Below are 21,110 nucleotides of genomic sequence, written 5' to 3'. Positions count from 1 at the left end.
CCTTCCTGCTGAGGGAAGCTGCAGGGCCCTGGCCTCCTGAGGGCCACCCCCAGGGGCATTCTCCTCCTGTGGCGGGGCAGATCCAGGGCTTGGCCATCACCAACCAGGGGTTTGGCCTAAGCCAGACGGAGCCGGACACCACCTTTGAAAGCATCCACTTTGATGGGATAAAGGGCCTGGCCTCCTCTTCCATCTCTGCAGTGGGGTTACCACAGGCATGGATGGCTTTTTCAAACGGAGCCTGAGTCTAGAGCCCGTGGTCAGCTTCTCTCTTACCAGGCGAGAGGACCCCCGCCGCCTGGGAGATTCTTCTTCTCTCTGCAGATGGTACTGGACAGGGGCTTATGGAGACCTGGCCGGAAGCCTCACCCTGAGCCAGGGTCTGTGGAGGTACAAGAGGGCTGACTCAGAGAGTAGGCCCCAGAAATGGGGGTCCAGTCACCCCACAGCTGCCTCCTCCACAGTCTATGTCTCTGGTCTGCAGCTGACAAGATGACATCACCATGGGAGAAGTCACCTTTGGTGGTGAGAAGAGCCAGCTGTAGACAGGTGAGGTCTATTGGAGCCCTGTGGTCGCCCAAGTTACTGGCAGATCATCTTCCACGGGTGGGGAGATTCAAATCCTAACCCCCCACTAAGGGAGGAGGCCTGGGGGGCTTCCTTTGGGAAAAATGTAGGGCTTCTCCCAGCACAGGGCAGACTCAGGGACTGCTTTAAGGGAGAATCTGCATGGAGGCTGGGGGAGGGATGACGTGACCTCTGACCTCTAATGATTCCTACAGGTTATCCGTAGGGCACTGGCTCACTGACTGGTGCTCCCAGGGCTGCCTGGTTGTCATGGAAACAGGCAACTCCCTCATCATTGTCCCTGAGCAGATCTGTGGTCAGCTGACACAGCTCACTGGGGTCCCAGGGAACAGCTGAGGAGAGGGAGGCACCCCAACCCGCTGTCACTGGGAAGTCAAAGGACACTCGCCTGAGGCGCTCCTTCCAAATTCCCTGAGGGTGTGCATGTCATTTCCCTGCCAGCTGCTTCATGCCAGGGGCAGCGGGATCTCCCTGCCCTGCCCCCTCCCTGCCCCCTCTCCCTCAAAGGCTCCCCTAGCAACAGCCCTTGCTCGTATTTCTGCCCTTCTGCTTGGACTCCATCTTGGTGCCTTCACTGAGGCATTATCTAGGGCGGGGACATGTCTGCAGTTGTGGGGAAGAGGAAGGTTGGGAGGTTGAGGGACCAGGGAGGAAGGATTTGGGTGGATTTCCGGGCTGTGAGACCAGCCACCTCTGTCCCCGGAGCCCTGGGGGAGCAGATTCTGACCACCTGTCTCTGCATCCTTTATCATTTCTCCAGTTTGTCACCAACTACAGCAGTGGCCAGAGCCCACTCACCAGTCCCTTCACCATCAGTGGCATCCATTTTCTCTGCTGGGCCATCAGCACCTCATCTCTACGACTCTCCCCATCTCTCTCCCGCTTCTCCTTCATACCTGGGCATGGAGGCGGGGAGCCCGTAGAGCTCTTGGGATGTCAGATTTGCATAAGACCTTAAGGATCATCTTATCAACTTCTTCCACAAGCGTAATACCAGGAACCACCATTTATCCAGAACTTTCTGAGATGCCGTATGTGGAGTGGTTGAGGTCCAGCCTGTCTGCATCGGGATCCTTGTTCTGCCACTTCTGAGCCTTGTGACCTTGGGCAAGTCACGAAGCTTCTCTGAGCCTCCATTTCCTCATCTGTAAAATAGGGACAATACAGTGTTTACCTTATGAGTAAGGTCCTGGTGAGATTAAACAGACTGGTAGAATTAGAGTGATTAGAAGAGGGCCAGGCACACGCTGAGCACCCTGTAAGTGCTGGTGGCTCTTCCTGGTTCAGATGCTGAGCCGAGGCTCTGTGTGTATTTGCTCTTCAAATCCTCCTGATAATCCTGGAAGTGGGTACCGCTGTCACCCCAACAGGTAGTGATCAGCCCCTTCTTAAAGCCGAAGCTTGGCCCTTACCACGTGTGGGTGGTCCCCATTCCATTTGTCCAAGGATGGTGGTCACGGGGCCCTCTTTAGATTACTCAAACCTCCAAACGTGGTGGGCCAGGCCCTGCTTCTCTCCCAGCCTTCCACCCTGCTCCTAACTAACAAATATACGTGGAGCATCCTCTGGGCCTCCTCTTCGGGGGACACAAAGGAGGGAGGAGACACCACCCTGCTCTCTGAACACTTGTGATTAATTGTTTATGTGACAGATGACAGCTGAGAGTGGAAGACTGTGTGTGCGCACACATGTGCTCAATGCCATAGACGTCAGTGTTTTTCAAATCGCAGCTCACAGCGCATTAGAAATCAGTTCAGTTGATTGGAACCAGCACTTTAGAAACAAATAGAATAGGAAAATTGAGTGCATCCCATGTACTATGGACCAGAATTTTTATGGGGGGGTGAAGCTTTTGTTTTCATTATACATTGTATGTATGTGTATATAAGGTTATGATGTAAAATATATTTCTAACTGTGGGTTGTGGTTTTAAAAAAAGCCTGAAAGCCTCAGCTCTGGTGGTTGGGCCTCTGCCTCCTTCAGGGGACCCCTCTCACTGCTATACTCCAGCCTCACTGGCCCCATCACTTCCTCTTTCCTATCTCAGGCCCTTTGCAGGTGCTATTTTGCCTGCCAGAAATGTTCTTTTCTCACTCTCTTCACCAGCCTAACTTGTATTCATCACGCAGAACACAGCAATGGGTCATATTATCTCCCTCCCTCAACTGATGAGAAACTGAAGCTCAGAGAGGTTAAGTGACTTGCCCAATGTCACAAAGCCAGGCAGAGGTGGGCTGGGATTTGACCCCAGGCTTCTCTGATTTCAGAGCTCAGGTTCTTTCCTTAACCCATGAGACTTGCCTACTGACCGCTTCACTTCTTTTCCTCCGGGTCATTGCAGCAACGGCCTCATGGGGTTTCAGCCCACGTTCCTACTTTCAGAGCGCAGCCAGCCCCCATGGCTCCCTGAAAACGTCTTCCTGAGGGTCTGCTACTCCATCTCTGACGTGGGCAACGACAAGGTGGGCCTGGCTGCTGCTGTATAGACCGGCTCTGCCTTATCTTCCTGGTCAGAGGCACACCCTCTGGGTCTCACGGAAGTTGGAGAGCCCCTATTTTCACTCGCTCTAGCCAAACTCTGCTCCTCAGGGCTGAGAGCTGGGAGACCCCAAATAAAGCAGCTGTAGGCTCTGGCTTTGGGGAACAAGGTGGGTGGCTGGGGAGTTAAATAGGGGGGTGAGATTAGTTCGACTTTCATGCCCACTCAATACAGGTCAGTGGATCTCATATCTAGTCATTCAAATACCACCCTCATGATCTCTGCACTGAGTGTGGCCCCCGGTTAGAACCTGCTGGCGTGGGGGTGGGGCAGAGGCCTGGTCAGGTTTCCCTGCCAGCTCTCTGGCTTGTGCAAGGTGCCATTTCTGGAGATGTGGGACAGTAGTCTGGGAGGACGTTGAGCCGGCAGTGTGGACAGAGCCACAGACACGGAGCCCCCGCTTTGGCAGGACGGCTGACCCTGTGCTCACAGCTGTCCTGCCTGTCAAATGGAGAGGGCCACCTCTGGGCAGTGCCCTGGTGGGGGGACAGGCTGGGAGTTCCTGGCTGGATTTCACATCTAGGAGACTGTCCCTAGCCATGGGGCCCAGGGCCGGGGAGGTGGAGGGAGAGGAGAAATCTAACACCTAGACTCTAGGGCTGGGGGCCCTGGGGTCCTCGGGTAACTGAGGCTCTGCCCCTCCCCTCAGTGGCCAGCCTAGAAGACTAACTCCTCAGTGACAAGGATTTCAGGCTGTAATTCTGCTGCTTCCTGACATTCCTCCGTTAGGAGGATGTCACGAACACCCCTAGTCCGTGAAATCATGGGTGTGATGTGTCCGATGTGTATCTGTGTTAAAATAGATGATAATAAATACACAGCTATGTGGAAAAGACATGCTCATCCTTGTTGCACCTGAAATCATCTCTGCTTTTCTACTCTTGTGGACAATGTTAGCCCAGGTGAAGGTGCTCTGCCCACATCAGCCCGGGACTCCCTGAGCTGGGGCTGCCTCCCCGCTTCATCTTTGGTGGGGGGTGTCTCTGAGGACAGGTGTTCTGTCTCCTTGCTCCTTTTCCTTCTCTTCCTCCTCTTTTTTTTTTTCTTTCTTTCTTTCTGGCTGCTCTGTGAGGCTTGCGGGATCTTGGTTCCCCAACTAGGGATAGAACCCAAACCCTTGGCAGTGAAAGCGCAAGAGTCCTAACCACTGGACACCAGGGAATTACCTTCCTTCTTTTTAAAATGTGACTTTAGGGACTTCCCTGGTGGCGCAGTGGTTAAGAATCCGCCTGCCAATGCAGGGGACACAGGTTCGATCCCTGGTCCGGGAAGATCCCACATGCCGCAGAGCAACTAAGCCCGTGCGCCACAACTACTGAGCCTGCGCTCTGGAGCCCGCGAGCCACAACTACTGAGCCCACGCACCACAACTACTGAAGCCCGTGTGCCTAGAGCCGGTGCTCCGCAACAACAGAAGCCATCGCAATGAGAAGCCCACGCACCGCAACGAAGAGTAGCCTCTGCTCACCGCAACTAGAGAAAGCCTGCATGCAGCAACAAGGACCCAACACAGCGTAAAATAAATTTAAAAAAAATTGTTTTAACGTAAGACTTTTAATTGATGTTTAATACACATACATACCGAAAGGTGCATGTATCATGAGTATCCCGTACTGACTTCTCACAGACCCACGTGACTGGAACACAGGTCAAGAAGCAGAACATCATCGGCGCTAACCAGAGGTCCCTTTTCCTCTTCAGCCCCTGTCCCCAGCCCCCTGCCCACTTTAAAGAAAAAGATTCTGACTCAGCTGATAGCTATTGAGGGCTTGCTCTGTGCTAGCGCTTTTATAACCATGGTTTTATTGGATTATTCTAGCAACCCTGAGGGACAGATGATTATCCCTGTTTTACAGTCAGGGAAACTCAGGGTCGAAAGGGTAAGTGAGTTATCGGGGTCAAATGGTCAACAAGTGGTGGAGATTGGTCTCCTAAAGTCAATTCCATATCACACATCAGCATCACATTCTTAAATATATACAAAGAGAGGTGAATGAAGAGTTTGAAGTAGGGTCCATAGGTCATCAGCAATAAATCTGCATGGACATCTCTGATTGTTTGAGCAGAAACATCCCCTTACTTATTTTGGAGACTTCTCCTGTCTAAACACTTCAGAAGGCTTCCTGAGGGAGACGTCAAATTCTTACAGGGCTCTGCCTGCTGGCCACAGTTGGTTGGTCCAAGAGTGGGCACTTGACCCAAGATGGGCTAATCAGAGAGCTTTCTTGGGAATTTTGGTTTCATGCTTCCTCTGGAAATGTAAAACTCGGGTGCTGGTGGCCAGTTATGTGGAGAAAGGCAGCCTACAGTGAGTGAGAGAGGAGAGAGAGAGAGAGAGAGAGAGAGAGAGAAAAGTGAAGCAGGAATGAGAAGCAAAGGTCCTGATAATGTTTGGATCCCAGATTTCAGTTGACCCCCGAGCCTCTGCCCCATCCTTCCTCTTCCTGCAGCTGGGTTGCAATCTATGACTCACCATCTATCCAATGCATCCCCTTTCCACCTAAGGCAGACAAGCAAGCTGCTGTCTTTAAGCAAGGGTTCATCAATCAATAGACCAGAGAAAAAACAATCAGCCTGTCTATCCATTTATACACACAGGGATCGATTTCCAGCTGTTTGAGATACAGACAGATAAAATGGACTCCACTATTGAATGGGGATAAGGTAACCTACCTAGTGGGGTTGCTGTGAGGTTGCCTGATTCAACAAATGTAAAGTACCCTGCTTGGCACAACGTCGATGATGGGATATTTTGGTAGGGGAGGAAGAGTCCATTTCAAAACCTTGAACCTAGCTCTTCCTTACAGCAGAGTTCTAATGAATAAATGTAGAAGGGATGATGGACATAGAAAAGCACCACCATAATGACTGTTGCAAGCAAGGACCAATAATAGATGTTAAAATTGGTGGGCAGAAGAATGATGAAAAACAGGAGACTGGCGTAGTCTCAAAGTGTCTCCCCGGAAGATACTTATTAATTATCGAGGGAAAGATAATTCCTGTACAGCAGAGAAACATGGTAGACCTCACCTTAACCAAGTAATTAAGGTTAAATAACCAGCAATGAGACACATCCCTAGTCAGATACCTCCTGATATCATGCACTGAGGATATATCACCTCTGTGGTTTCTGCTCCAAAATGCATGCCACCAATCTCATCATTAGAAAACATCAGAATAACCTAAACTGAGGGACATTCTACAAAATAACTGCTCAGCACTTTTTAGAAGTAGCGAGGTCATAAAAGACAAACAAACAAACAAAAAAACCCAAGGAACTGTCACAGATTGGAGAAGACTAAGACATGAAAATTAATGTGATGTGGGGACCTAGATTGGATCCTGAATCAGAAAAAGGACATTAGCGGGAAAACTGGTGAAATTCAAATAAGGTTTATAAATTGGTTAATAGTATCAGATCGGGGTTAATTTCCTGGGTTTGATCATTGTACTATGGTTATGATGTAAGATGTTAACATTAGGGAATTCTGGATGAAAGGTGTACAGGCACTCTCTGTACTATGTAACTTTTCTGTAATTCAAAAATTATATCAAAAGAAAAAGAGCGCTGCGGAGGGCCCCAACTGCAGGGCCTTACCTGGCAGCTTTAAACTAGGGGGTCGGAGGATGAGCCAGAGGTGGAGGTCCAAGTCAGACGAATCCAGCTTACACTGGGCCCTCTGCTTATAAAAAAAAAAAGAAAAAGAAAAAAAAAGCATAAATCCTTGAGCTTGAAAAAAAAATCTTCCATTCCAGTTTGCCCCCAATAAGTTTGATTAAACCAATATAATGGTGTAAGTATAAAACACACAACATTTAAGGAAAAAACTAAAAAACCAAGATAATAGCCGAAGTCGTAACTAAAATTCATGTAGACAGCTGCCGAAGACTTAAGGTTTATAAAGTACCTGTCCTGGGATCTGAGGTGAGGTCTCTCAGCTCTGCAAACTTAATTCAGGGTTAGAATACACAGTGAAACTCAGATCCCTAGTCCAATCTCACACCCACTGCAAGAGACCCCACTTCCAGGATTCCTCAAAATGTGCTCCTTTAGCCTCTGTTTGAATGATTCTGATGACAAGGAGCTCACTACTCTCTTCGTTTGGTTGATGTTTATTTTGTGCCCAATTACTATCGATAGAAATGAGAAATTCAAATCAACCCAAATGAATAGGGCTAAGTAATGTTACTACCAAGATAATAGAGCACTGTACAGCCACCAAGAGTGATAAGAATGTGGCCTATCTCAATTCATGGATGTGTGTATATAGTAATCTTCAGTAACAAGAACAGAACAGAAGTAGTATTTACACACTGATTACAGCTACGTTAAAATCTCAGTGTGTACATTAGGAGCTAGAATATAATTTTGCAATTTAGAATGGGGCAAATAATTGTAGTTTCATGTCATTTTGATTCTTTAAAAAGTAGTATATGTACAGAATTTAAATGAAATTTAGTATCCAGAATTTTAAAAAAAAATCCTCCATTAAGGGACTCAGGGATTGTCATTTCAAAATTGAGAATGGGTGTATGAACACCAGATTGGGAAGGATCCTGAGGCCATGTCTCAGCACCATGAAAGAGAATGATCTGTTTGATTAGCGATGTCTGCCATGGGTGGAGGATTAGCAGTGGCAGTGTGCATGCTAGTAGCTGCCATCTCTTCTCGAGACGCTCCCAGCAACCAGTGTCACTTCTGTAGTCACTCTGAAAGGTGAATGAGCTGTTTAAGGAGCCAGGTGAGGGAAAAGACCTTTTCTTTTAGTTACAAGTGATAGGATTTGGGGCAAGTCACTGGGATATAAGACAGTATGAAATAAATACCATAAGGGGAGGAAAAGCAAAGTCCTCCACAATAGGAACGAGTTTGAGAGTAGGTGAGCACAGTAGGGAAGGCTTTATGGCCTTTGTACTGGGTCTTGAAGGATGAGGAGATTTTGCAGGTGGAGATGTTGGGAAGGGTATTGCAGATGGAGACCACAGCATGGATAAAGGCACGGTGGTTGGAAAATAACAGGTCTCCTGGGAGAAAGCAAGGAGATTGCTATGGCTGGAGCACAGAGCATGTGTAGGTTAGTAGTGGAAGATGAGTGTGGAAATGTAGGAAGGGGCCAGCCTGAGTGTGTCCTCAAGGTCAGGGTGATGAGTTTGGATTTTATTTAATTAGCCACAGGGAGCCTTTGATGAGTTTTGAGACAGGTGGTGCTTAGAGGGAGAGGAGACCAGAGGGTGATGAGATAATGCCTCTTTCCTGGGAAACCATCACCATGAGAGGACGCCAGGCCCTGGATTTTGACACGATCCCTTTAGAGTGTGGGGTGGAAATCAGAGCACTGGGATAATGGGGTGTGGGAGATATAACCAAGACCTATTGAGAACAATCCCATGGGATCCATCTAGTGTTCAGGATTTCCTGAGCTCTGGGCCAAGCCCAGGGAGGTGGAAGCCACAGTCTCTGCCTTCTAGGAGTTTCCAGTCTATAGAGTGAGGAAACGGACACCAGAAGACAACTGGAGACCAATCCTAGACAGTGTGTGATCCGGCACTAAGGGGAGGGCACCAGCTGGGTGTGCAGTGTTTAGGGGTAGAAGATGAACTTGGTGGGCAGCCAGTGGGTCAGGCTTACTGGGGCTCCTGTCCTTGGTGGGAGGTAGCCCTGGATGACTTCTAAAGTGTCCCCAGACTCTGTACATCCCTGCTCTAGGAGGAGAGGTCCTGAAGGATGGGCAGAACTTGGACATGTAGAAGGAAGAGAAATGGGCTTTCCAGGAATGGGGGGCTGGGTGGTGGCGGGGCAGCCAGGGCAGACAAGGACTTAGGACGTATGGGGACGCTGAGGGGACTGACTGAGCTGTCAGGTCAGGTTGGGTAGGTGGGGCAGTAAAGCCCCAGGGCCTGGCTGCCAAGCAGGGTACCCTGGCTCGATGCAGTAGGCCAGGGGTATTCAGAAGGGATGTGATGTGACTGGGGTTTGGGGACAGTTAGCCCACAGCCATCAGACTCCTTGGGTCCTGCCAGATAAGGAAAGGGTCCCTGGAGGGCCATGTTGTGGAGTCTTGTTGGCCTCACAAGACTTAGGGGACCCCATGGATTCTGCTGTATTCACAGGATGTGGCAAGATTCCAAGGATCCTATGACCTTCTTTTGCCTGATCTTGCAAACCTGCGGATTCCCCTACCCCAGGGAAAGCACTCCCTCGTTACGTTGCCTTCCACTCCAGTGTCCCTGGAGACTGCAGGGAGGAATGGGAGCTGATTTGGCCTTGAGACACAACCAGGCAGGTACCTCCCTCTCTGTGCCAGGCCCGGGTGGACCTCTAGTGCCCTCCCTCCCCTCCTCCATCCAGGGCCAGGGGAGACTCCAGGGCTCTGGCCGGGCAGTGGGTGGAGGTGGCCAGAGTGGAAAGTCCCCACGGGCTGGATTATATCGGTGTTTGGCAGGCCTGGTCTTGGCCTTCTGCCTGGGGCTCAAGAGCCTGACAAATCTGTTTGGAGCCCTGAGTGAGGGGTGAGGTGGCAGAGAGGGTACTGGCGTGGGGACTTTTTCCACTCACCCCAGAATGGAGACTTCTCCAGTGCCAGGTTGGCAGGCATTGGGCCAGCTCCAGGTCACCTCAGGCAATGAGAAGCTTGTAGCTGGGAAGCAGGCAGGACCCGGAGATGAGGGACAGAGGACATGGCAGATCAGGCTCGGGAGCAGGAACGAGGACAGACGAGAGCTGGGGAAGAGGGTAATGGGGGACACAGGCATTTTAGGAGAACAAAAGACATGGGCAGGGACTTCCCTGGTGGTCCAGTGGTTAAGATTCAGTACTCCCAATGCAGGGGGCATGGTTTTGATCCCTGGTCGGGGGACTAAGATCCCTTATGTCGCACAGTGAGGCAAAAAAAAAAAGACATGGGCGGAGTCTCAATGCAACAGAAGAAGAGAGACAACGAAGAACAGAAGCAGGGGCTGGCATGTCCCCTCCTCCCATGCCCCTGCCCAGGCCTCCTGTTGCTGCAGATCAGTGCCAGTGGCACAACCAGAAGCCAGTGCGGCTTAGTCTGTGGGTGTGTCCTGAGTGCTTGCTGAACTATGATGAGAATTGCTCCAAATGTCCCATTTGACCAGGAAAACCTCCAAAGCTGCCCCCAATAGCTCTGACTTCAGCCACTGGCAACCCAGCCCCACCATCTGCATCTGTGCTAACAATACCGCCAACATCACCACGGTCAGCCTCACGCTCACCACTACCATCATCATTACCATCCTCCTAGCTACTGACCCCATCAACCCCCGACACTCCTAACTGCATCCCCCAAGGGGTTGGGGGTGCTGGAACCAGGACTTAAGTCAGAATCTTTGAGTGCATCACCTATAGACCAGCGATTCTCAACAAGTTTGCTCCCGAAAGGGACATGTGGCAATGCCTGCAGACACTGTTGGTTGTCACAACTGGGGGACTGTTGCTGGCATCTAGTGGGTAGAGGCCAGGGGTGCTGCTAAACATCTTACAATGCCAAGGACAGTGTCCACAGCAAAGAGTGTTTTGTTTGCAAGTGTCGGAAGTACTGAGGATGAAAAACCTGCCTATAGATCCTACGGCCCTCACTCTGCCCTCTTCTGGCCCTCCCCCTCAAAGGCTTACCTCACACCTCTGGTTCCTGCACAAGAAGTCATATTTGCCACTCCATCTCACGGCAACTTTGATTTCTTATCGCTCGCACCTCCTGGCCTCCACTGCTTGTACTGAAAAGTCAATAAGATGAAAAGTCCTTTGCAGCCACCCTCACAAGGGAAAACACACAGAAATAACTGATATGTGGAGCCCAGGGTATGACGGGGATTGAGGTCATGCTGGTGCAGGGCAGGGAGGCAGGGGCTGGGCTCGGTCCTCGGGGTATAAAGGAGGAAGGAGTGTTCAGGTCTTCACTCCACTGACGCCACAACTCTGAGCTGCTTCTCTACTGTGGCCAGCTGGGAATCGGCATCATGAAGTGGATGGTGGTGGCCCTGGTCTGCCTCCAGACCTTGGAGGCGGCCGTGATCAAGTGAGTCTGGGGCCTGGCTGCTGGGGCAGCCTTTTTATTTTTAAATGAACTACCATAGAATGGATGGCTTATAAGCAACAGAAATTTATTTCTCCAAGTTCTAGAGGCTAGGAAGTCCAAGATCAAGGTGCCTGTAGATTTGGTGTCTGGCAAGAATCTGCTTCCTAGTTCGTAGACCCCCATCTTTTTGCTATCCTCACATGTTGGAAGGGACAAGGAAGCTCTGTGTATGATCTGCCTCTGCTCTGGGACTTCTGGACAGGGAAGGCTCCCTGAATCGGTGTAGGACAGGACTCAGCGGTGGGAGGAGATATGGCCTCTGCTTTCAGGGAACTTCCAGTCAAAGGGAGAAGCACCATCACTTCCCCCACTGATGAGAAAAGATGGATAGGAAACAGGGAGAATAAGGGTGACCACCACCCAAGCAGGTGCTGAACGGCCGGTACAATTATTTCTAGATAGGGAGACGTTTGCTAGTATTTTCCTTAAGGCCCCCAATTGATTTGGTAGATGCCAAAATCATCTAAGCAGAAACACCCGTCATGTAATCTCTACACGCTGAGGTGTCAGGGGATAGGGAACGAGGCGGCACAGCTCACAGGACATCAGGAGGACTCCCGGCCCGCCACTCTGCTTGCTATTCTACCACTAAAGAGTGATTTTTTTGGCGAAGAGATGGCTCCTCTCAGAAACTTCTTTGAATATGCAAATTCTGTAACTGTGATGGGGCGCAGTCAGCCATCAGCCTTCATGGCTCCAGGTGAATGGGTTTAGCTGAGAATTTCTGGACGCTGAAGGGTCTTGGGGGAATGGGGAAGAGATGGAGAAAGAAGTGAAAGCAGCAGGAATTCTGGAGCCTGGAACAAGGCCTGGGTGGACCCGCAGAGACCCCTAGGCAATGGCGGCAAGGAGGTCTGCGAAGACATGGGCAGAAACCCATAATTCAGTACATACAGTTCCAGAGCTGATTTGGGCTCTGGACCAACCAGGCCAACCTCCCCACTGTCCCGGCATCCTGAGAGGAGCGTGACTGATCCAGGCCAGACAAGTCGCTGCAGGGGCAGAACTAGGACCCTGTCTTCTGAGTCCCCAGTCTAGTGCCCTTCCCCTGGTCCTGTGCTCTGTCACAGCCAACCGGCACCAGGTGCCTGACAGCCACTGTACCAGAGGACTTTCTTTGGGGTGAACTTTGCCATCTATGAAACTTTTATTTTATTTTATTGGCCACATTGTGCAGCATGTGGGATCTTAGTTCCCTGACCAGGGATTGAACCCGCTCCCACTGCAGTGGAAGTGCGGAGTGTTAACCACTGGATGCCAGGGAAGTCCCTCTGAAACCTTTTTTAAAAATGCACAAATTGGGAATTCCCTGGCAGTCCAGTGGTTAAGGACTCCGCGCTTTCACTGCTGAGGGCGCGGGTTCAATCCCTGGTCAGGGAACTAAGATCCCGCAAGCCACGCGGCACAGCCAAAAAAACAAAAACAGAACAAAAATGTACAAATCCTACAAAGGGTAATGTCTGAAGTTCCTCTCCCCTGCCTGGGAAAGTGTTTATGGGATATCTGAGAGTGGAGGACCAGGGTGGGATGAGGACCCATGAGATGGGGTGGGGGCATGCATGGGTGAAGTCAGTTGTTTTCTGAATCTCAGAGCAAGTCCTGAGAAGAGTTTTGAAAGAAAGAGAAAGAGAGAGGAAGAAAATGAGAGGCAGAGGGAGAAAAAGCCAGAGAGAACCAGAGATTGAGACAGAGATGGAGAAAGAGGGAGACACACAGACACGTACAAGCCGCAGACACCGGGGGACAGAGCGGCAGGGAGCCTGAGGCAAACAGAGATGGAGAGAGAGAGAGATTGGGATATTAGAGCCTCTGTAGGAAAGAGGGAGGTCCTGCCCTGACCCCAGCCCTTCCGCAGAGTCCCCGTGAAGAAATTAAAGTCCATCCGTGAGACCATGAAAGAGAAGGGGATACTGGAGGACTTCCTGAGGACCCACAAGTACGACCCCGCCCAGAGGTACCACTTCAGTGACTTCAGCGTGGCCTCCGAGCCCATGGACTACATGGACGTGAGTCCTGACCCTCCCCGGGGCTCCCCATCTCCCTGCTGCCAAAGGCCAGGCCTGGGCTGTGAGCTGCGCCCTTCCTCTCTGCACCCTCCCACCCGGCCCCCGGGGCCTGCCCCCATCTCTCAGACCTGCCAGCCCAGAGACTTCATTGGCGGGCAGAGCACTCAGGGGCCCCTGCTGACCTAGCAGCTGAGTCCACAGAGACCTTTGCAGCTGCCCCGGGCGGGCTTGGACCGAAGGTCTGTGGGTTCTGGGCGAGCGTGGAGGGCAGGCTCAGGCCCCTGCTTCTGGTGCGGGCTGTGGGGCTGGTCACTCTGTCACTCTGTCCGTGGAGGAGGCTGGGCCTGATGGTCCCTGGATCCCGCCAGAGCTAACAGCCCGTCCATGTCCCCCGTCTCCCGCCCAGGCTGCCTACTTTGGTGAGATCAGCATCGGGACCCCACCACAGAACTTCCTGGTCCTTTTTGATACTGGCTCCTCCAACCTGTGGGTGCCCTCTGTCTACTGCCAGAGCCAGGCCTGCAGTGAGTGCTAGGTTGGGCAGGGGAGGGCGGTTGGCAGGGCAGGGCACCGACACCCTCTGGGGAAGGGCCGCACTTCATAAAGATTGCTGGGGAGAGCTGCAGTCCCGGAGAGGACCAGGGACCTGTCCAGGGTCATGTGGCACATGCCCAAGCCAGAGGGAAGAAGCTGGCCATGGAGCTGGGTGGCCCCTCTGCTTTCCCTGCTCACCAATACATATCCCTTCACCTACTCCAGCCCAGCCCAGCCCACTCCACTCCGTTCTGTTTGCTCTGGGCAATGCCATTCCATCCCACTCCACTGTACAACCCTCTTTCTATGCTACTCCACCCCATGGTTTACTAAGTTCTTACTGAGTATCTCAAGGGACACGGGAGAAGGATATAGATGTGGTCCCCTCCCTGTAGTTGTATTTGGAGACAGGAGATATTCACTTCCTAGGGCTGCCTTGGTCCCTGCCAAAGCCTTGGGGTTTGGGTCTTGACGCCTCTAGTCCAGAAGGTCCCTCATTGGCTCCATCCTAGGCTATCTCAGGATCCTGGTGTGGCCAGCTTCTGCTCGGGGTGAGGTGAGGGTCAGGGAATGCACAGATGCCCTGGAGGTTCATTCACTCCTTCATCCGATGAGTAATTTCTCAGCACTCGCCATGTGTCAGGAGATCTGCTGGGGGTCAGGGAGATGAATAGATTCTATATAACCTGCCCATAGGGAGGTCACCATCCTAGGGCATCTCAAGGTTCTGTAGGTCAGAGGGGGCTTTGGAATCGAGGCTGGCCAGTTCTTGTGGATCTTCCAATGCCAGGAATGTCAGCTGGCCACCCCCTGACTCAGTGGCCGGTGGGGGGTGGGGCGTGGGAGGAGTGCTGAGTCCCCAGGATGTGAGCCCAGGCTGGGAGACAGGTGGGCAGTCTGGCAGGCCTGAGAGTGGGCCAGCCTGACTTCCCGAATTTTCCTTCCCTTGCAGCCAGCCACACCCGCTTCAACCCCAGCCTGTCCTCCACCTACTCCACCAATGGGCAGACCTTCTCCCTGCAGTACGGCAGCGGCAGCCTCACCGGCTTCTTCGGCTATGACACTCTGACAGTGAGTGATACTGCCGGCTGCCCCCGTGCCCACACCCAGATGTGGGGAAGGTAGTCCGGGGCTGTGAGCTGGATTCTAACCTCAAAGTCCTCACAGTCTGATGGGGAGACTTAGATGGAGGCCCTGAAAAATATGGGAAACACCTACTGCTCTACCGTACAGGCCAGAAAATCAGTACAATAAAGGCTCATCCAGGGACTTCCCTGGTGGTCCAGCGGTTAAGACTCTACACTTCCACTGTAGGGGGCACGGGTTTGATTCCTGGTCGGGGAACTAAGATTCCGCATGCCACAAGGCGCAGGCAAAAAAAAAAAAAAAAAGCTCACCCATTCACTCATTGAACCCTCACTGCGGGCCATCATGTGCCAGGCACCGAGGGCACCACAATGGTTGGGGTGACCTGGTCCTTAAGGAACTTAAAGCCTCGGGAAGAAGAAGGTTGGGGTGGGGAATGCTGCAGCGGTCGGGGATGGCTTCTTGGAAGAGAAAGTGGCTTTTGCAAACCTGACAAGAAGAGAGGCAGCAGAAGCAAAGGAGGGATGAAGAACAGACCCTTGAGGGGTCTGAGGAGGGGGAGCCTGGGGGAGGTGGGTGGAGATACATTTGTCATCTCCCATCCTCTCTTTCCCCTCCAGGTCCAGGGCATCAAGGTCCCCAACCAGGAGTTCGGCCTGAGTGAGAAAGAGCCGGGGACCAATTTCCTCTATGCGAAGTTCGATGGCATCATGGGCATGGCCTACCCTGCCCTGTCCATGGGCGGGGCCCGCACCGCCCTGCAGGGCATGCTGCAGGAGGGTGCCCTCACCAGCCCAGTCTTTAGCTTCTACCTCGGCAGGTAAGGAACCACCTGGCGGTCCCCAGGTCCCAGCCCATTGCCCCCGTGGCCCTGGATGGCTGAGGTTCAACAGTTTGGGATTTGAAGGCCTCCCAGCAGGCATATCTGGCAGGGCCTTTCCTCCTGGGCTTCTGACTCTTCCTCCTCCCCTCCCCAACCCCTGCAACTGTCCCTGCCCACTCGGCCTCTTCTTTGTATTTCTTGGCCACGACAGTGTCTCTCCTTCCTCCGGCTGAGCTCTTCTTTGAGCATTGCTACTGCTTTCTCCATACCTCTTGGGCTTACCTCCTGCCCAGAGCCCCAGTTAGCTCATTTCCTTCTGACCAAATGTTTTCTACCTGGACACCTCTTTTGTGTAGAAATCTATTGCTTCATCTCCTTTGATCTATTGTTCTAGCCAGGTCCTGGAGTCTTCTGGTCTAGGTCCACCATGAACTCCTAACGAGTTGTTATTCTTACCACAAACAGGAGCCAACTCAGTGATTTATGTGGATGGGCCCCGGTGCCAGGCAGTAGGAGGGGTGGGGGTGGGGGCGTCGTCTGGGGTGGACTTTCTTTCCTCTCCAGAATTAGACAACTACCTTCTAGAGATAGTCAATATCTACTCTCTGGGGCTTAGTCATCTGAATCTTTCAACCACATTATCCTGTTACATCGGTCGCTGGCCTCTGTTTACAAGTACTCTGAGTTTAGCCCGTGGGAGCTCTGCCCAGTTCCACACTCAGGTTCGTCTTCTGTCTAACAGGGGAGGCCCTGCCCTCCCCTCCACCTGGGCCCTACCTCCCTCCGATCCCAGCAGAAAAATAACAAGCTGGGCCCAGGTCAGGCTCCCGTGGACACGCTCCACCAGCAGCACAAAGTGAAAGGGAATGGAGAACGTGGTGTGTGGCAGGGTGGGGGGCCAGACGACCAGAGGCTTCCCCAGAGGCAGCGCTTGGTGGAGCACCTGGGAGCCTGAGGCACTGGGAAGTCTGAGCTCCAGGCCGGGGGGCGGGGGGGGGGGGGGGGGGTTGGACACAACCTCTTCCCTCAGGGAGCCCCATTCCGAGGGGAGACGCGGCCCCACCCTCGGGGAGCCCTGGTCTGAGTGGAGACACAGCCGTTCCTCAGGGAGCCCCGGTCTGAGGAGAGACGCCGCCCCGTCCTCAGGGAGCCCCCGTCTGAGGGGAGACACAGCCGTTCCTCAGGGAGCCCCAGTCTGGAGCCAGGGCAGGACCTCTGTTTTCCTGCCTTTTCCACAGCCACTGCCTGACTCACTTTTGCTTTGCGTCCTGCAGCCAGCAGGGCTCTCAGGATGGGGGAGCAGTCATCTTCGGAGGTGTGGACAGCAGCCTGTACACGGGGCAGATCCACTGGACCCCCGTCACCCAGGAGCTGTACTGGCAGATTGGCATTGAGGAGTGAGTCTGTGGTGGGCCCTGGGGGTGTGGGTACTTCCTCAGAGCAGGCTCTGAGGCACTTCATGTCACACGGGTACTGCCGGGTGGCGGGGGGACAGAGGACCCCAGAGACCTGCGCCTGCAAAGCCACAGCTGCCCTCAGCTGGGGTTTCAAGGCCCAGGTCGGCCTGGAGAAGGAGGGTGGGGTGGGGACAACATAGGAAGGGGCAGGACTGGGAATCCCAGACATTTTGGACCCTGTAGTCCAACCCTAGGGGCTTAGACATTAGAAAACTGGGGTGTGTGAGGGGGAGGGACTATTTTGCTCAAAGTACTTACAATGAATCAGTAACCCTGGCCTTCAGTGTTTCTAGAACCATCCTTGGAACTCTTTAGAAAGAGATTCCAAGGCCATTTAGGTGGCCTTTGACAGACTTTGGTATGAGGCAGGAGGATGGCTGGATTGACCTGTGCAGGGCCCTTATCTTCTGGAGGTGCACCTTGATTCTGTGGTTGCAGCTATCCCCTAGCTGCCCTGAGCTGGGAGGTGCTGAGGCCACCCATCTCCTCACCGTTCAGGTTCCTCATTGGTGACCAGGCCACGGGCTGGTGCTCCCAGGGCTGCCAGGCCGTCGTGGACACTGGCACGTCTCTGCTCACCGTGCCCCAGCAGTTCGTGAGCTCCCTTCTGCAGGCCACAGGGGCCGAGGAGGACCAGTATGGACAGGTGCGTGTGGCGGAGGTGTGCCCCTTCCCTGGGGGAGGCCAGCCAGGGGGCATTTGTGGTTTTTCCTGGGAGCACAGGAATAGCTTGATTCTTGGCCTCTGTGCTTCTCGCCGCCCCCAGGCACTGGAGGTGGGGGCCCCAGGATGACTGGGGCTGGGAGCTGGCTGGGGGCCCGAAGGCTGATCCAGGGGAGCCAGATGCTTGTGCTAAAAGGGTGTGGGGAGGTCACTACTAGGCAGAATTTCCTCTGAGCTTCAGCCCCTTAGCGGAAACAGGTTACACACCTGCCGGGCTTTGCAGTAAGAGGGAAACAACTAGACTGTGCTGTCAAGCCCATGAGTGACAAGGGATAACCCTTCAGTCCACAGCTCCCTCACCTCCACAGGGCCATGCTCTCTGCCCCGTGCCCCCTCCTGAGCCCACCAAAGGGTTTGCCTAATTAATGCATTCCCACTAACTTTGGTGGACTGATGGGCCATGCTTTCTACAGACCTGCGTGTTTTAAAAGGACACTTGCAGAGAAAGGGGTGTAGATTTAATCTCTCTCATGGGGAAAATTCAAGCAAGAGTCATGTTTGGGGGTGAGAAAGATGCTCAGGTCCCCCCAGATCCCACCCTCTGCACGTGAGTCCTCATGTGTAACACGAGCAGTATTGGTGTTGCAGCCTCCAGTCCCAAAGCAGGCTTGGGGCTCAGGCCCGGGTCCTGAGGGGCTGAGGCGATGGGGTTGGCAGGTCCTCTCAGGGGGGAGATGAGGCATCCCGGGCCCTGTTCCTCTCTGCAGTTTCTCGTGGACTGTAACAGCATCCAGAGCCTGCCCACCCTCACGTTCATCATAAATGGTGTGCAGTTCCCTCTGTCACCCGCTTCCTACATCCTCAATGTAAGTCCTGGCCCCTGCATCGGGAGGGTGGGGGATGGGGGATGGGGGTGAGGGGTGGGAGGAAGGGGTGGGTAGCCAGAAACGCTGGGTCTCCTTACCTCGCGCCATTTCCTGATGCCTTGCAGCATTGATTTCTTTTCCCCATCCATTGATTCTAAACCCCCGTCTCTGGAACGCGGCTATGAAAGAGCAGAGTGCCACCTATTATTAATGATTATTATTAATTAGAGAGGAGGGGCGCTGGCTCTTTGTTGATCACTTATGAGAGTCAGCCCCTGAGTGAAGCACTTTGTCTACATTTCCCTGATTACTCGTCACAACATTCAATGAGCGAGATACTGATTCTATTTTACAAACAAAAACTTGGAGGTTCAGAGAGTTAAGTAACTGGCCCAAGGCCACAGAGCTAGTCAGGGTGAAGCTAAGCTTTGAACCCAAGTTGGTCTGGTTCCAAGACTTTACCGCCAGGCTGACCTGCTCCAAATCAGGAACAGGAGGGAGTCAAGGAGACCCTGCAGAGGGAGGCCTTTTGCAGCCTGCCCTCGGCCACGCCAGAATCCCCCACCAGCCCGACTCTGGCTCTGGAGGCTCAGTTGGCCTGTGAGCCCTCAAGGGCAGAAACTTCGGCTCACCTGTTTCTGCATCTGTGCTGCTGGCCTGGGGTTCTGGGCCGAGCAGTGCCCCGTCACTGTGTGAGCGGATGAATGAGTGTTGCCCTTCTGTGTTGTGCAGTACGACGACAGCTTTTGCATGCTGGGGGTCGAGCCCACCTACGTGCCCTCCCAGAATGGCCAGCCCCTGTGGATCCTTGGGGACGTCTTCCTCAGGTCCTACTACTCCGTCTATGACTTGGGCAACAACAGGGTGGGCTTTGCCACCGCCGTCTAGACTCAGCGCCTGGACGCCCGGGCTCCCTTCTCCCTCTGGGCCTCCCAGGCTACAGGGGGTTCTCTCTGCATTTCCTCTCTGCATGTAGCCTCCCTTCTCTGGACTCTGGACTTTCTCTAACAATAAATCTTTCTTCTCCATATCGACCAGCCTGTTGTTTCTAGAGGGCAGTTGTGGCCTGTAAGGCAGCCCCTGGTCTCAGACAATGGGGACAATGAGAGTCAGGGGCAGATTTGCCTCTGCTGCACCATGTTCTGCCTGAGTTTCTAGGAGGTTTGCAGTGGGTCACTGAGAACCTAAGAGAAATAGGGGACAGGGTAGGGCTTGGGGGTGGACCCTGCATCCCTCAAAGCTTGGAGTCTGTTCACAGCTTCTCTCTGGAGAGGGAAGACTGTGGTAGTGGCATGGAAGCAGGACATTCCTTTGTAATGGGCAATCCAAAATGCTCTGCTGACCTAATTTACCAAACTACCACCAGAGTGACCCCACACATGTGCACTAGCAGTGTGACTAGGGGTCCAATGTATCCTAAATCTAGCCTCTTCCTCCTTATCTGTGATCAAGTTCCACTAGGAGCTTTCAGAGTAAGGCTGGATGCCGATACACACTTGTAACAGTCACGGATCCTTTAGGGAGAGATCACCCGATGCCACCAGAACCTAGTAGGTTCCAGGAGGGCTCCAGAAGATCTGGGCTGAGTTAAGCCTATCATATTTTAACCCAGACCCCTATGTCCCAGGGCTTGTCTTTAAAGAAGGGCTGGCTCTCAACCATGGACAAGAGGGATAGCTATTTGAATCACATGAAAATCAAACCCATTTGTTCTAACCAACTGAGCAAGAGGTCTTGTCCTTCTGGACTTCATTCCTGTCCTCCATAGGACCCTCCCAGCAAAAAACCCGAAACCTGGTGGGGGTGGGGGAGGGACACGGTATGGGGAGGGGGAGGAGGAGGAGGAGGAAAAGGCAAAGAATGATAGCTCAGCACCCTGTAACTTCCAGCAGGGGAAGGTGACACGAAAGAGGTCAGGAAATTTCTGTCCAGCAACATGGCAGCGGGGGGTACCTGCAAGCTCGGCTGATGAGGTCTAGGTGGGGAGGGGGTATATATAAATGGAGAATTCACAATTAGGGGGGAGGTGGGCTCTATTTTATAGTCATATTTCCTTTACCATGCTGACCAACCTTGTCCCTTATGCTCAAGATCCAGGTCTGGTACCCCACTCCAAACCAGGAGGGAAACTGAGGTTTGACACAGAGGGGTTTCTATGGCAACAGCACACCATCTGGGACCCTACATCTTTCCTAGACTCCAGGAAAGCCAGCCCGCTGCAAGTCTCTCCTTGGGGTCAGATAGGCCACAGGGTGTATTGTGGTGATCTGTGTGGTTCGGACATCACTTACTGAAAAGAGAAAACTTGCAAAAGGGGTAGAAACGAAGTGGAACGAAGTTTCCAAATTAAACGCCAAGTCCCTGTACAGGCCTGAACTCACAGAGCGGGACTACAAATCCCGGCATGCCTAGCCGAGCTGCAGGGAGGACTACGCTTCCCAGCGGGCTCCGC

General features: G+C 52.9%; 1 protein-coding gene across 1 annotated transcript; it reads left to right on the top strand.

The window, feature by feature from the left end:
• Nucleotides 1–11,039: 11,039 nt before the first annotated feature.
• Nucleotides 11,040–19,683, top strand: PGC (progastricsin). Its single transcript, XM_027127205.1, has 9 exons — nt 11,040–11,163; nt 13,079–13,229; nt 13,636–13,753; nt 14,716–14,834; nt 15,470–15,669; nt 16,947–17,069; nt 17,628–17,775; nt 18,560–18,658; nt 19,391–19,683. Exons 1-9 carry the CDS (start codon nt 11,105–11,107, stop codon nt 19,544–19,546), a joined length of 1,173 nt encoding a protein of 390 aa, XP_026983006.1. The 5' UTR covers nt 11,040–11,104; the 3' UTR covers nt 19,547–19,683.
• The last annotated feature ends 1,427 nt before the right edge of the window (nt 19,684–21,110 follow it).

Source organism: Aethalodelphis obliquidens, unplaced genomic scaffold (genome assembly GCF_003676395.1).
Source record: "Aethalodelphis obliquidens isolate GAN/ISIS:26980383/991018 unplaced genomic scaffold, ASM367639v1 scaffold31, whole genome shotgun sequence".
In the NCBI taxonomy this organism is placed as follows: domain Eukaryota; kingdom Metazoa; phylum Chordata; class Mammalia; order Artiodactyla; family Delphinidae; genus Aethalodelphis; species Aethalodelphis obliquidens.
The sequence above is the reverse complement of the archived record's forward strand: the minus strand, read 5'-3'. Positions and strand labels throughout refer to the sequence as shown.